A 15742-nucleotide genomic window follows, 5' to 3' on the forward strand; every position below is an offset into this window, starting at 1 on the left:
ATTCTGCTCACAAACTCCAAACTCGGCTGGATTGATTCAATTTCACGCTAAATGAGTGATTTGCACGTAGGACGGTAATTAATCATCTGTTGGGTCCTTACTCAGAGACCCCTGCTCCAAAAACATCTTGACATTTTTTGTAATTACACCTTTTCTCCCCAGTGCAAAGCTCCTCAGCAGCTGTTAGCAAACAGAGGGGTCACGATGCCGCAGCACAAATATAACAAGGCCTGTGTGTTAGACCATTTATTTTCAGGCAACAGATTGACTTTCCAATTATTTTTTATTGATAACACATGATCTACTTGTGCTGAAGTGATTCGAGCAGTCAAGGCAGTTGTGAAAGTGTCTGCTCTTGTTTTCCATAATAAATATTCTTAAGGCGGTGCGCCTTATAGTGCGGAAAATACGGTATTGGATACATTTCAATTTTGACTCTATGTTGGCGCTAACGGAAAAATTGAAGGGATTACTGGGGATGTTAAAACTCCTGCTGTGTAGTCGAGCATGAATGTCTGTACCAAACTGCATGGCAGCTCATCCAGTTGTCGTTGAGACATTTCAGAAAAACCAAACAAAAATGCAAACCTGATTGTGCCCCTGAAGGAAAACGTTGCCGACCATAATGGTTCATATTTTTGATGTGAAACAGTATTTAAAACATGTTGTGTTTATGTTGTTATTATGCTCTAACGTTGTATGTTCTGAGCAGTAACAAAAACATACACATACCCTCTGCCAAGAAGTATCATTTATGTAGGTGCATATATGAGAATATTTGGGCTTTGAAATGGTTAAGTTGGAGTGTTTTTCTTAAAGGCACAGTACCGGGCGTCTCAGTGCAGTGACTCCGATGTCTGGAATACTGATTTTGTTTTCCAGCTGCTCCAAATCACATCTGGGTCGCACAGCGCCGCAAATCAGACGCGTCTTTCAAGGCGCAGAGGAAAACACATAAATCAACTATCAACGCAGCGAATTGAATATCAATACGTGACCCCATCAGCACTTCCCGTGGGCATAGACAATTACCTGCCTAACTGTGAAAATGAAAGGAGCCACACAAAAAGAATCCACATGTATTAAAACAGGCCTGCTGCAGAATTATGCACACCGTAATTAATTTGCCATTAAGAGTGGATTGATGTCGCCTCTGCGATGCAGACAACCAAGCCGTAATTGCCTCTGGTGTTGCATTCACAGCTTTACCTCATTACTGAAACAGATGCTAGTTTAGCAGAGCGGCTTCAGGTTGACAGGTGTATGAAGTGTGTGTGTGCGTGTTTGTATGTGTACGAGTAGAAGGTTCCGCCGTATTGGGCTACATATTAAGTGTACTGTACAGAGGTAATGAGGAGTTATAAAATACATCATAATATGCAACAGCATGTTCATAAGCAAAGGGATATAGATGTATATCGTCCTTCCTGGTGGAGCATCTTTTAATCTAAATGAACGCCACAGACAGTTATTAGTGTGTGAGGAGAAAGAGACGCACTAGCTTGGGAAAACAAACCGTCGGGCTGAATTATTGAGCCGTTTAACTAAATTATTTGCTTTTCAACTACTTAGTTTTCCCTCTTCGTCGTTTCATTAAGCAAATTAAAACCCTGAATAAGAGAAAATGAACAAAATTGATGCTTCAATAGAAGTTTATTCTTTTGACTATAAACCCCTTTATGGCAACATCTTCAGCTATTTTAAGAAAAACTATACAAATACAAACAAACAGAAAAAAATACATTTTGTTCCACGTCCGTTCGGTTTGTTCGTGGCATCAGTGTCTCAGTCAGTTTACGCAGTGGCCATGATGTGAACAGCTGCGGGATAACTAATGCGGAAGACTTGACGGTGAGTTCAAAGTCTTCAAAAGAACGGCCTCACATCTTCTTCGCCCTTTTCCTCGGTCTCTGGTTGAAGACGGGCGAGGTGCCCATCAAGGAGTCGGGCGAATGCGAAGCGTAGCTGCCTTCTGACACTGCGCCTCCAGGAGAGGGTGCCATGGCTCCTCCTGACTCGCTCATGGTGGACATGGGCCCCCCTTCCTCGAACACGTCGCCACCCAAGACGCTGTGGTGATGGTGGTGGTGGTGCCCGCCGCTCTGGCCTTCCTCGGCATCCTGCGGCTCCATCTTTACCTGTGGCCACAGTGGGGAGTTGTTGGCCCCGCCGCCACCTTATAAGAGGGGAGAACAGATTTAGCCAAAGTGATTTGCTGCCAGAAAATTGGTTAAAAAGAGAAACCTGAATTTAATACATGTAGCTGCCCAAGTGTGAATGGTGCAAATTGGCAAAATTCAACCATAATTCACATTAACCCTGTTGATTTTTTTCTGTAAAGAATATTAAGGATGCCACAACTGTTGTTTTGATTAACCGATGGGTTGTTTGTTCCATAAAATGTCAGCAAATGGTGAAAAATGTTCAAGATAACGTCCTCGGATGTCTTGTTTTGTTCAGTTTACCGTTACCTTGCGTAGTGAGTGGTGTCGGATTTTGCTTTACCAATGGTACAGAGTGAAACACTGCTACAGCAGGACCTCAACCTTCTCCACATCAGCGCACAATAAAATCTAACACTGAAGGTTTCATACTCTTCAATCCCCTCTGTAGCAAATCCAGAAAGGAATGCAGAGTGTACCGTGCACTTTAACGAGAATACTGGTCTCACCTGAAGTGTGGGGAGAATGGTCCCCATCCAAGCCGGAAGCCAGCCTCTCACCGTGGGCCCCGAGGACGCCCATGGGCAGAGCCTGGTCCCCAGAGGCCAGGTCTGCCTCAGGCTCCTCGCTAACAGGGAAAGAGATGTCACTCATGGGCTCCTCCTTTATCCTCGGGGGCTTGGAGTCCTCCAGAGCCTTCTCTGGGTTCACCAGTCGTTCATATTCTTCTGACAGATCTCTGCTTACCTGGAAGAGAAAAATCGTTTAAAAGCCCCATTTTACAGGTAAAAGCTCGTAGAGGAAGACATTTAAGATCTGACCTTTTATCTAGTATTTCAATTTGAATCATCAATATGAAGAGCCCACGATCCACAACTTGTTGAAAACAATATTCGCTGCTATGGCAAAGTCAATCACAGACGCAAAGGACCAGCTCTACTTCCTGCTCTCTACAGAGATAATCAGTTGTATATCTTTAGGAGTCATGTTGGCACTCAAGTCGGCGAATCGCGAATCTCTTAGTGTGGTTTCTATGTCACTTTCAAGCAGCTTGCACATAAGTTGCAATATGGTCCGTTGTTCTCACTCGTACAAAGTTCTTTATGCTTTCTGAGATGATTCAGCAGTGTAGGGTTAAGCCCTGGCAGCTTACATTGATATTTTCTGATGTTTTTCAGCACCGTGGGATTATTTCATTATCAATTAACCTGCTGACTATTTTTCCAATGTATTGTTTAGCCTACGAAATGTTAGCCTGACATCGCCAGAATAATTCAAAAATGTTCATTTAGCTGTTTTCAACCACCCTGTCAACCGCCTACCAATCAATCATCGACCAACATGCCTCTGAATGAATATAGAAAGACCTAAAACAGATCAGGGTGACAAAATAATGTAGCGCTGAGTGGCGCATGCAACTTGAGGCAGTGCTTGGTCTATTTTTAAGCAGGAAAAAACATGGCAGCTGGGTAACAAACTTCCTCAAATTACAGCTGAACAGCTCAATAAAGAGTGTTTAAGAAAACATTTGAAATAGGCAATACAGTAACAGCATCTGGATTCATATTTGATCAGCGCTGCCTAGTTTGATAGTTTGATTTGAGTTTCGTGATCCCGGGGAGTTGCGCAGGATGAGGTATGCCATCTACGTTCGCTAACCACATGCTAGCATGATGCTCCTCTGTCAGTCATCGTCTTAAACCCGCCCCACATGAGATAAAGGGTTGTGATTGGCCCGTTAGATCTCAAGTTGCTGGAAATCTGCCTGAATGGGAGAGGGGCCAGACATAAACGAAACATGAGCTCAGCTGATGGGTTGGTTCCCAGGCTAAAAATGTCAGAATAAGGTGCAAAATGCCCATATGCAACAGAAAATTAATCCACAGTTATCAAGAGTATATGGTAACGTTTCCGATGTTTACCCCCAGGACACTGGTTAGTGGAGTCCATCTGAATTTCAGCCGAAGAACAAAATACCACACTATTCAATTTACAATGACAAAATGCAAGATAACAATAAAGTGATTCATCAATTTAAACATTTTTTACAACAAATACAACCAAAGACATTAATTTAAATACCACAATATAAAAAGTATCCCAAAATCATGCGTGTTTGACAAATGGTAATAATCTCTAGTGTGGATTGTTGTGACCCACTCCTAACCTCACCTGCAGCATGTAGCTGTGATAGTCCTTGATCCGCACTTGCCAGAAGCGCTGCAGGGCCAGCACGCTGCCGATGCCCACTTCATGGAACACTTGCTCCACCACATCTGGAAAGGGACTCGCTCCTAGCCGAGCCTCCCGGTCCACCGCCACCCGCAGCATGCGGGCGAGGCGCAGGTAGTGCTCATGAACCAGGTCGGTCAGGGTCTCCAGCACGCTCTCCTGGGCCGACTCGAAGCCAGCGTGGGCCAAGATGGTGGCCACTGACTGATAGAGGAGCGGTCTGCAGGACGGCCAACTCAGCTCTGTCACAGGCTCGCCTTTACCCCTTAGGATGGACAGAACCAGAGGAGATGAAATGTTGAGTAATATGTCAAATTAAAATGTTATAGGATCGAAACACTATGTGATTTTTAAGCCTACAATTTAGATTCTTAATGGAACATATTTAACCACAATGACAGGAGTGCACAGATTAAACTTACTTATAGAAGTCGCTTTCAGGGTCGCTGTGGTGGAGTAGGAAGGGTTGCCGCGGAGCTTTGCTATCCACAGGTAGCAAGTCATCTGGCATGACAGGTGGGGTGGGAGGACGCAGGGGCAGTTTGGTATCAGCCTCCTCCAGCCGGCTGCCACCCTCAAAGGACGCTGAGCTCTGACCCTGAGCCTGGGCTTGGGCCGCCGACAGGAGGCCACGGAGGCGGCGGGCATGTTGACACAGCTGCACCGTGTGGATGGTGAGGCTGCAGGGCTCTGAGGGGATGTCCAACATCGTGGTGGGCCGCGGACGCTGCGCCGAGGGCTGGTGCAGGGGAGGATCCTGCATCTCCACTGAGCGAAACTCACGCTGGAGCAAATCGAAGGAGCTGCGGCTGGGAGGAGCCCCTGCAGGCCCAGGGATCTCGCCCCAGTAACGCATCATGATGAGTGATCAAAGCCAGAAAGATACAAGCCGGATCCAAACTCTCACTGAATCTGGAAATGGTAAAGGTGGAGAGGAGGTTGAAGTCGGTAAACGACATCACATATAAAAAAACAAACAATAAACAAAATAGCATTGATTTTTAGGCACCTTCAGTTAACTTTAGGCAGTTAAATCACTTTACAACGCTTGTTTTGTCAAAATAGTTTAAAAAGTGACGTTTTTGCTTATACACAATGTTAACTCAATCTTATGTGCCAAGAAGATCACACCACATATTAGACCTGTAGTTACAACGATGTAACATACGGCTATCGCTAACACGGTTTAAAGAAAATATTAGCATTGCTTTTTGGTTCGCACTGGCTTTATTTTGAAAGGAGACGCTTGGAATAGCAGGTAACTACTGTTAACGGTGAAAAAACAATAGTATTAGGGAAAGCAATTAGATGCACTCGGTAAATGCAGGTGTTGTGCCTAATTCAGCACCCCTGCCATGAAATGCACCCTGGATCAGGAGGCTGTTGTTCCCACCTATAGGAGTAGTTTATATATATATATATATATATATATATACACAGGTAACCCACAACGGTCAGAACATTGGTTACTTACAGTCTTTAAACTATTTTAAAGAGTTTAAAATCACAAACTTGGATAATAGTGAACACGAAACGACACCTTTTTGTATGTTCTGTGGAAATATACTGCAGCCATAATTACAAAGTGAATAAAATGGATCTTTTGATCAAGTTGAATGTTTTGATTTAGCGTTTCCTAAATATAATCCCAGCTTTTCTTGCAATTCATAGGTTCAAAAGTGTGCTTTTAATGTGGTTACCTGTATATATATATATATATAAACTACTCCTATAGGTGGAAACAACAGTCTTCTGATCCAGTATATCACCTATAATGCGAGGGGGTGCATTTCACGGCAGGGGCGCTGAATACGGCACAACACCTGATTTTAAAGTGAATGGCACTGACTCGCGTAGGTACAACGTGTGTGTGTGTGTGTGTGTGTGTGTGTGTGTGTGTGTGTGTGTGTGTGTGTGTTGCAGGATAGCGAGACAACACAACATGTCAGGTGTCTGTCTGTAGTTTTTCACACAAGAGAAAACAGCAAACATCCTCATTCAACGACGACGCCGACGTTTTAAACCCGGTAGTTTAATGCTTATCACGCTTGTTGAACTAGATATTAAATCATAAATAAAGCAGCAACAACTCACATTCGCGGGGACGATAGAAACGTCTGTTGATATTTGTAACCAGTGACGGTTGTACCTTCGAAGGAAGTTGCACCGGAAGTCGGGTGAACAGCCGAACAAGATGTTTAGTTCCGCGACTATCCATTTTTTCTAAATAGTATAAAAAAATAATTAAATCCGTTAAAATGCTGCTTATTTTTGTTTTAAGTGATTTATCATTGGGATGGTATTGTTTGTTAACGGGTTTATAAAAGGTTTAGACAACCCGGACACATTTCACCGTCGCACCAAATAAACATGGCCGCCTCCCCGCCGCTTGACGTGTGTGTGGGAGATACAGAAGAACAAGTGAACTCTGCGATGGAAACGGATGAAAATGGGGGAGAAAATGAGGATAAAACGTCCCTAAGAACCGAACTGGAAACAAATGACACTTTTAAAAAACCGGCTCTCTTCGCGGCGCCCTCTCTCACCGGAAGACGCGGTACCGTCGCTGCTCCGTCCAAACCTCCAGCACCGGAGACCAAACATGAGAGAGAGGATAACGGGGATGAAGATGCCGACACTACAGGTGAGGAGTACCCGGGTCGCTTGACCGAAAAAGCCCGAGAAGAGGACACGAAATGCGACAACGGGAAGGACGTGACTCCTGTCAAAACCAAGCCAGAAGCTAAACCTAGGGTGCTTCCTGCTAAAGGGCCCCCATGTACTAAATTCCCCCCTATCCCATATACAGAACCGCCCTGGGGTGGGGTGGCTCCGGATGCCCCCTATGCTCTGGAAATCCTTAAAAACGGCACTATAGTGGACACGGTACCCCTCACGCAGAAAAGCTACTTCGTGGTCGGCCGTTTACCCGTGTGTGACGTCTCTCTGGAGCACCCCTCCATCTCCAGGTACCATGCGATAATTCAGTACCGCGGACAGGCTGGAGAGGGGGAGTCCGTCGGAGAGGAGAGCGGGTTTTACGTCCACGATCTGGGCAGCACACACGGCACTGTGGTGAACAAGAACAAGATCCCCCCGAGGACCTCTATCAGGCTGCGTGTGGGCCACGTCCTGAAGTTTGGTGGGAGCACCAGGCTTTTTATCCTGCAGGTAAACCCTGATGTGGGCACTGCTGTGCACTGACATGATGAATAGAGACAGCTGTGGGGTGGCTGTCCAATGATCCACCCCCTGAGGTCATATCTTAGCATTTAAGGACTGTTTACTATAATTTATTTTCTGTTTTACGAAGTACTCAAACACATACAACTATACAAAAAAGCTACTAAATACACATGCGAGTGAAAGACAATAAATAAAGTCAGATTGAATATTTCTATTATTCAGCATAGACCAGGGGTGTCAAACATACGGCCCGTGGGCCAGAATATACCCGCCAAAGGGTCTGATCCGGCCCAAGGGATAACTCTGCAAAGTTTAAAAATTAGCAACTGAACTGCAACTTTTCAATAAAAGTGCTGGAGTTGCCGGTGTTGTTTTGCTGTCAGGTCGACTCTTATTTATGAGGATGGACGTACTAAACCAAACCACGGCCTTAGGGTTAGGCATGGAAACCACTTGGTTAGGAATCGATCAAACGTCGGCCATGTGACGGTGCTCTTGGTGCAGACACCAATAATAAGCATGCAAGAGCTATTAATTAATTTTCATTGAAGATGCACCTTTATTTTGAAATTCACACTATATTCTTTCTAATGAGAAGAATTGTAAGACGCATTCTCGGTAACGTAGGTTTCGAGTGCACTCGTGAGTCGGTGGAGTACTCTTCCCCTCTCCTCCTTCCACAGGGTCCAGAGTTCGATGAGGAAGAGGAGTCTGAGCTAACGGTGACAGAGCTGAGGGAGAAAGCCCGAAAACAGAGGGCCGAGTTGGAGAAGAGGATGATGGGAGGCGGTTCTGATGATGAGGAGGAGGAGGAGAAGGAGGAGAAGGAGGGAGAGGAGCAATGTGAAAGCAACAAGGGCCAGAGCAGACCGTCAAACGAAGAATCCGGCTGTTCATGGGGAATAGGTGAGCGTTTCTGCTGGTTTGGGGATTATGGCACAGTGTGTTACGTGTCATCTGTGTTGGCTGTATTGCTGCGTTGCCACACCAAGTGAGTCGGTGTCAACTTTCTCTCAAGACGAGTAACTGAAGAAGCACCTTAATCCTTTTGTTCTCCACTTTCCTTTCACTCCATCTGTCTCCGTAAATCCACCCTGCAGCCGAGGAGGCTGTTCCCGAGGAAGACGAGAACGAGGAGAATCCCTTTTCAACGGAGTTCCACGAGGACCAGGAGGCGGCCTACCTGAAAGACCCGAAGAAGGCTTTGCAGGGCTTCTACGACAGGGAAGGTGAGACGACTCATTGTTAATCCACAGCTTCTGTTTTTCTGGTTCTTGTGTTTCTCTGCATTTCTCGACTTCAACTTTGACATCGTTATCGTAGGAGAGGAGCTGGAGTTTGAGTATGAAGACAAAGGCCATGGCTCCTGGCTCTGCAGGATAAAGTGAGTGACACCAAACCCCCGATTTACGACGGGAACGTTTTAAAAGCTGTGTTTCCTTCCCGCCAGGTAGCAAAGTGCGTGTAGAGTCGTGCGTTTCATGTTGATGTTTCTGTCAGGCTGCCGGTGGACGACGCTGTGGGCCGGCAGCTGGTCGCTGAGGTGACCCATACGGGGAAGAAGAAAGATACAGCCGTCCAGTGCTGCCTGGAGGCTTGTCGAATGCTGGAAGCCAGAGGGCTGCTCCGCCAGGAAGCAGGTGAGAACCCGTTACAGTGGGGATACGTGAAAGTAGAGTTAACGACACAAGAGTAGTTACACTTTTCAAGATTCCACGCAGACAACATTTGCCGCCATATAATATAATATAATTTAATGGTGAGCCAAAGTGGTCGTGGTGTTGTTACACTTCCTCTTTGACACACACGAAAGCGTTGCCCTGGTGACAGACTGACAGGCTGGAGGTTGTCGAGGGGCTTAAGAGTGAAGAGGGAGGTAAAGACGGGTTTAAAATATTCAAAACAATAACAAAAATGTTCTAAATAAAGAGGATAAATAGGTTTGGACTTTATTTTTACAGCTGACATTACCTTTTTGTTACTACAGAGAGACTAAAGTACCAAAAAAAGGTACCGTTTGGTGCCGGTACCTAATCCCAGGTGTCGGCATCAGCACCAGTATCGATTCATATGTATACAGTACCCAACCCGATCTTTAGCTCGCAGTTATGAGCATCGCAATAACAGGTATTCCTGTTTCACATCCTAATGCTAGTGTCCCGTAAGCGCAAGAAGAAGAACTGGGAAGACGAGGACTACTACGACAGTGATGATGACACCTTCCTGGATCGAACCGGCACCGTGGAGAGGAAGAGGCAGGACAGAATGAAAAAGGCGGGAAAGGTCGAGGAGCGGCCTGAGACCTACGAATCATTGGTAAAAACCGCCACTGTTTATACACACGACTCTCTCAGGGCATCTTTAATCATCACTGTATACGATTCACTGTTGCCTTACTTACATGTATTTGCTCTGAGCTCAGTGGTCACATCATGTTCACATTGACAATGCTGACACAGGCATAGTGCACAGGTGTCAACAGTTAGGCTTCGAGCTTCGGTTAAACGGGCAGTAATGCAGTAAAGCAGCACTTTCTGCTGTGAAAAATCACCAGTAAAGGCGTGTAAACCAAACACTACACCCCCAGACATGTAATGAACAACATCAGCTTCTCCTGACATTAGCATGTAGCTAATGTGTAGCAGTGGAATGACTGCGAAGTAACATTATAGCAGCACTTTCTGCTGTGAAAACTAAAACATAAAGGCTTCTAAACCAAATCTGTCAAGATCAAACATGTTCCAGCAGGAATTTGGAGGACGGACATCTGTCTTGACCGGCTGGGGAGGAAGAAAAGAAAAGAGAAAGAGAGAAAAGCCAGACAGATGGACAGAGAGAGACAAAGACAGAGACAGACAATCTATTCAATAATGTATAATACATTTAACTACTGATGTGAACCTCATGGTGGCGCCAGAGGAAACGTCAGGGAATCCATCCTGTGCAGAGGAGACTGTAGACATCTGTGGCAAATTTCATGGTAATCCATCGAATAAATGTTGGTGTGGACCGAAGAGGCGACTGACATTGCCATCCGCAGAGAGACACATGGCTAAAAATACAGAAACTTATTCACTTTTTACTGTTTTTACCTATGTTTTATTATTATTATTCTGGAGTATTTCTTCCCTATACAACCTCACACGTTATAAACCACACAGAGGTGCCTGCGTCCCCTCTCTGTCAAATTGTGTTTAATTGCAGGTGCTCTGTAGATTAAGGAGAGACTGGAAATAATGAAACTTCATTTAACTTAACTAATCTATACATAGCAATGCTAAGCACACTGTGGTAACATTCATGCAATTGGTTTTCATGTAGGTGGCCAAACTGTCCGAGGTAGAGACGGAGCTGGCAGAGGCTCAGAAAAAGCTCAACGGTGGTAGGGGAGGTGAGTCATGATTGCCCGAGTGCTCACTGTTCTGTGGACAGATGCCCTAATACCTACGTGCTGTATATATATATATGCACGCTCTCCTCGTGTTCTTATGTTTGATCCCTCCTCTTAGACACCTCCACAACTTCCACTGAGGACTCGCTGGACGCCTTCATGACCGCGGTGCGAAACGAGGCAGCAATGGACGCCGTGGAGCGCAGGAAGCTCCACGTGCACGTAGCCGACTTGCGCAAAGACGCCCAGAGGCTCCGCAAGCTGGTCGAACTCACGCGGCCCGCTCAGATGCCCTCACTGCTACCCAGGTTAGACCTAGTGCTGCGTTCGATGTCCTTAAATATCAGCAAAAGGACAAGTATGGGAATGTGTTTTCTAGACGATGCCTGACAAATTAGGTGCAGACACAGTCCGAAGTTTCCCTCTCTCACATGCAGCACACAACAGGAGATCGTCCATGTAAGACGCGTTCTTCTGGCTTACTGGAATCACTTGACGCTGATTTACGCCACATCTCACATCTCCACACTGGCCTGGGAACGCCTCGGGATACCCCAGTTAGAGCTGGTTAATGTGGTAGTTTGGGGGTCCCCTGCTAGAGCTGCTGGCCCCGCGACCCTACCCCGGATAAGCGGCTGAAGATGAGATGAGATGATTTAAGCCGCAGTCACGTAGCCGGTCCGTTATTTGGTCACTAACAACCAAGCCTCTTGCCGTTGCTTGAATTCGTTGAATATTTCGGCGTCCGCTCTGACCGACAGATGGTCCGCGGTCTTGTCATCTCTCTAGGATTTTTGTTTTCCTCCGATGTCACGTAAGCCGCATGAAACATCATCAACACGTCCACGTATTCGCTGGGAATTCTCCATACAACGAGTGGCTGTGTGCACATTACATAGTCTTTGTGTTAGTGAGCTGGAAGGGTAAACTCAACACTCTGTTTAATGTCGGATCCAACAGACTCAGACATTTACCTTCTCATGTACAGCTCATCCAGCTCATGTCTGCGTCATTTCTGGTTGGCAGAGCACGTGTGAAAGGGCTGTTGAGACATTTTACGGAGTTAACTGTGTTAAAATGTGTTACTTACTTATTCTGATATATATGTCAGGCCACATTGAACTATCTAAAATATATTTTGATGTGTGTTGGTGTTCTTTTGGTAGCTCAGAGACAGCGAAACCTAAAAAGACCTTACCGCTGTTTGGAGCCATGAAGGGAGGAAGCAAATTCAAGCTGAAGACTGGTACCATTGGGGTGGGTGTTGTCATGTTTCATAACCCTGAAAACATTTTTTTTTTCCTACCTATATATTCTATTGATCCATTGTTTTCTCTTCACATGTAGAAGTTGCCTCAGAAGCGCCCCAACTTGCCCGCAGAGCTCTTCAACATGAAAGAGCTTCCACCCAGTGGAGAGGAGGAGGAGGAGGAGGAAGAAGAGGAGGAGGAGGAGGCTGGGAAACATCAGGATAATGATAACAAAGAGTGTGCAGCTATTACTGAGGCTGATGTTGACACTGAAGAGTCCAGTGCATCCATGTCTCGAGAGAGCCCTCCCTCAGAGCGGCCATCACCGTCCCAAGGTAAACGGTCAGAAGCAGAGGGGGAAAAGGCAAAATAAGGGAAAAAGGAGGGAAATATGCCCTCTGTACTTTGGTCTTCTCTATTCTTTACATAAGTTCATAGGTTTTAACATGGATTTCTTTCGCCACCGGGTGGCAGCAGATCTGTAATACTGTATACAGAAAAGCCTACTGTAATCTATTGTACGTTTCCTCCATATGCAGAGTTAATGAAAGATATCTAGAAAAGTAGAGTCTTTGTAAACTTGCAGTGCACATCCTAATGATCACAGTGATCACCCTTTATATTTTTGTTTTCTATGACTTCATATTAGAGCAAACCCAGAAACAGAGGAGAGGCGAGGCGCCGGCCGAAGCAGCGGAGCAGGTTCTTCAGTGCAGCAGCAACAAGGCCGTGGCCTCATCCAGTCCAGGTGGCTGCCGTGTTTCATTGTTTTCCATATTAGTCTGCACTCCCTCCAATATCAGTTATTACCGATGCACCACCTCTAACGTACCATGCTGACGTTTCTCCGCAGAGTCCAAAACAGGAGGTGACAGGGAGCCCGCAGCAGGGCCCAGCCCCAGGAAGACTGGGAAGAAGAAAGCGATGGGCCCCAGCAGAGTAGGGACACCCGCACACACACACACACACACACACGCGCACACACACACACACACACACACACACACACACACACACACACACACACACACACACACACACACACACACACACACACACACACACACACACACACACACACACACACACACACACACACACACACACACACACACACACACACACACAGGACAAACATTTAATGCTATCGTACACAAAAGTGTGGCGTAAATTGAATTTGCTCATGATTTGTCTCCACAGCCACCAACGCAGCCCTCGGGACAGTATCCAGAGGACGACCCTGATTACTGTGTGTGGGTGCCTCCTACAGGTAACGCACCTGACTCATCCCACTGTTTGCTCTAGACTCCAGGACTTACTGACTCACATCAGTCTTATTAAACGAGCAGTGTAAAACTATTGTTCTTTTTTCTGATAAGTGAGATATCGGCTCTTCGTCAAATCTTTACACCTGTTGCCTGACGTTTTCAACCCTGATGAGAAGTCTGTATGAGGCATGAAATGTCAGTAGTGATGGAAATCTAAGGCCTATCACGCTTCATTCATTATCTCTCACGAGAGAACGGGGGGAAATTATCTCGTTAACACGGGAAAACGGAGGAAAACAAATGTGTGTGTGCATGATCCTTTAGGGCTTCCGTACCGAGGCTACAGCCGCACTTAGATGTTTACATTGAAAAACGTATCTTTTGCTACATTTACACCTCTTGTCCACTCTAGTCCAGAGTTTCCAAGCCACTAAAACAAAGACGTTTGGAGACGCTGCTGAGCTCATTTTAGTCTGAAAACACTGAGGTTGTGTTTTAGTGTGGACGGGCGAAAACATTGCTTTTTAACGACTCCTAATCTGTGTTTTCCTTCGCCGTTACCTCCTTATACGCGTTGTAAAAGTGTATTTTCATCTTATACTTCAATGTTTTTCAACCGCAAAGTAACATTAGGGCGCACTCCCACTGTGCGTCCGTCCCGTGCCCCATGCTTTAGGGTCCTTGTCCCCCCCCCCGGCCCGTTTGTACTCACACTACCTGGGCCTCGGAGAATGCTTCTTGCTAAAGGACCTGGTGAGAGGAAGTAAACAGGCTTTCATGGTCCATATGTGCAGCTGAACGTGCAGCGACATTTTCATTGTTGGCTGAGGAATGCAGATCAGAGTCACTTAAAAATGATAAGTAACATGTGAAAGAGCTGCTGAGCCGAGCTGAGATCCAGGGTCAAGGATAATACTTGGGCGCTGTACTTTACTGGTCAATCGGGTGAATTTGTTCTTGTTGTTGATGTTTCAAGCATTTTTTTTCCCCCATTTGGCATTTCCTGTCTTTAAACGTGCGATACAACATGAATTACTATGCAAACGTGAATCCTTTTGATGCTAAATCTGGCTTTTTCCACTCTCGTAGGTCAGACCGGGGATGGCCGCACACACCTGAACGACAAGTACGGCTACTGAGGGGACGCAGAAGAGCGAGAGAGAGCAAGAGAGAGAGAGAGAGCTCTTGTGTCTCCATTCCACCAGCTTTTATACTGCGGATAATACCTGCAACACAAAGCCCCCAGTCTCCTTAGCTCTGACCATTAACCCTCTCTACACACCCCAGCCCGTCTGTGGCTCAGCTTAGAAGAGCCTGCAGAAATGGGAGCGTGTTGCCGAGGGGGGGGGGGGCAAGCAAAGATAATAATGGTGCAACTTTTAGAATCTGTCGGGGATATTTTGCATTCTCAGATAAAACGAAAAAAGCCCACCATTCCAATTTGCGTTACACTGCCAAGCTTCGGGTGCAGACACCGGGCAGCCGGCCCGCTGGCACTTTTCACACTACGGAGATGGGCGGCACTTGAGTTTAGTCCTTTTTATTTAAATACGATATCATCCAAGGCAGAAAACGGAAAGGAAAGGGCTAACTGATCTGAATTCAGTGATTCGGTCTTTGGCTGCTCCTCTCGCCGTTAAACCCACCTGACATCCAATCTGTGTCCCTCCCCCTGTTTGGCTTCAGTCGGTCGGCTGGCGTAACCTTTTTTTTTTCTCCTTCTTCAAAGGAGAGAGTGTAGTGGGGAGGGAGGGAAAAGGGCGAGCATCGAAGCAGCTTTTCGGACCATCTGGACACTCGGATGGCTCACTGGATGAAAGGCAAGATGATAATGACTCAAGCTAAGTGGAGTGCGTTTGTGCGACTACACTGACACACACACACACACACACACACACACACACACACACACACACACACACACACACACACACACACACACAGTCCAACCTTCTCGAAGTTCTCTCTTTTTAACAAGATTGTCTTTACGGGTGAGTCAGCGCTCGCTCGGTGCGTTTGCCCGGAGCAGGATTCCTCGCTCTGTGAAATCCCACTCAGTGCTGTTCTGTTGGGTTCCTGCCACACTCTCCTCCCTCTTTCCTGTCATTTTGTTTTCTCGAAAGGCAAAGCAAAGAAACTGTATTTTGTTATATAAATGTAAAATAAAATGGTCCGTGTATAAGCCGTGCTCCACGTTTGTTCTATTGCACCGCCTTGTTTCCGCTCTCCCCTAAATTCTCCAGCCGTTTTCAC

The 15742-nt window shown here is 46.1% G+C and overlaps 2 protein-coding genes across 2 annotated transcripts; one reads left to right on the forward strand and one right to left on the reverse strand.

The window, feature by feature from the left end:
* Nucleotides 1-1718: 1718 nt before the first annotated feature.
* Nucleotides 1719-6528, reverse strand: supt7l (SPT7 like, STAGA complex subunit gamma). The gene is made up of 5 exons (XM_083923893.1): nucleotides 6489-6528; nucleotides 4817-5306; nucleotides 4335-4659; nucleotides 2672-2909; nucleotides 1719-2176 (listed from the first exon to the last, which is right to left on the reverse strand). Exons 2-5 carry the CDS (start codon nucleotides 5251-5253, stop codon nucleotides 1881-1883), a joined length of 1296 nt encoding a protein of 431 aa, XP_083780019.1. The 5' UTR covers nucleotides 5254-5306; nucleotides 6489-6528; the 3' UTR covers nucleotides 1719-1880.
* A 287-nt stretch (nucleotides 6529-6815) lies between these two features.
* slc4a1ap (solute carrier family 4 member 1 adaptor protein) lies at nucleotides 6816-15644 on the forward strand. The gene is made up of 14 exons (XM_083923626.1): nucleotides 6816-7565; nucleotides 8264-8486; nucleotides 8681-8809; nucleotides 8904-8964; nucleotides 9081-9220; nucleotides 9736-9896; nucleotides 10902-10971; nucleotides 11090-11279; nucleotides 12138-12228; nucleotides 12319-12556; nucleotides 12871-12969; nucleotides 13075-13160; nucleotides 13422-13491; nucleotides 14579-15644. The coding sequence occupies exons 1-14, from the start codon at nucleotides 6828-6830 to the stop codon at nucleotides 14626-14628; spliced, it is 2346 nt and encodes a 781-aa protein (XP_083779752.1). The 5' UTR covers nucleotides 6816-6827; the 3' UTR covers nucleotides 14629-15644.
* The last annotated feature ends 98 nt before the right edge of the window (nucleotides 15645-15742 follow it).

This window comes from Echiichthys vipera (assembly GCF_963691815.1).
Source record: "Echiichthys vipera genome assembly, chromosome: 12".
In the NCBI taxonomy this organism is placed as follows: Eukaryota; Metazoa; Chordata; class Actinopteri; order Perciformes; family Trachinidae; genus Echiichthys; species Echiichthys vipera.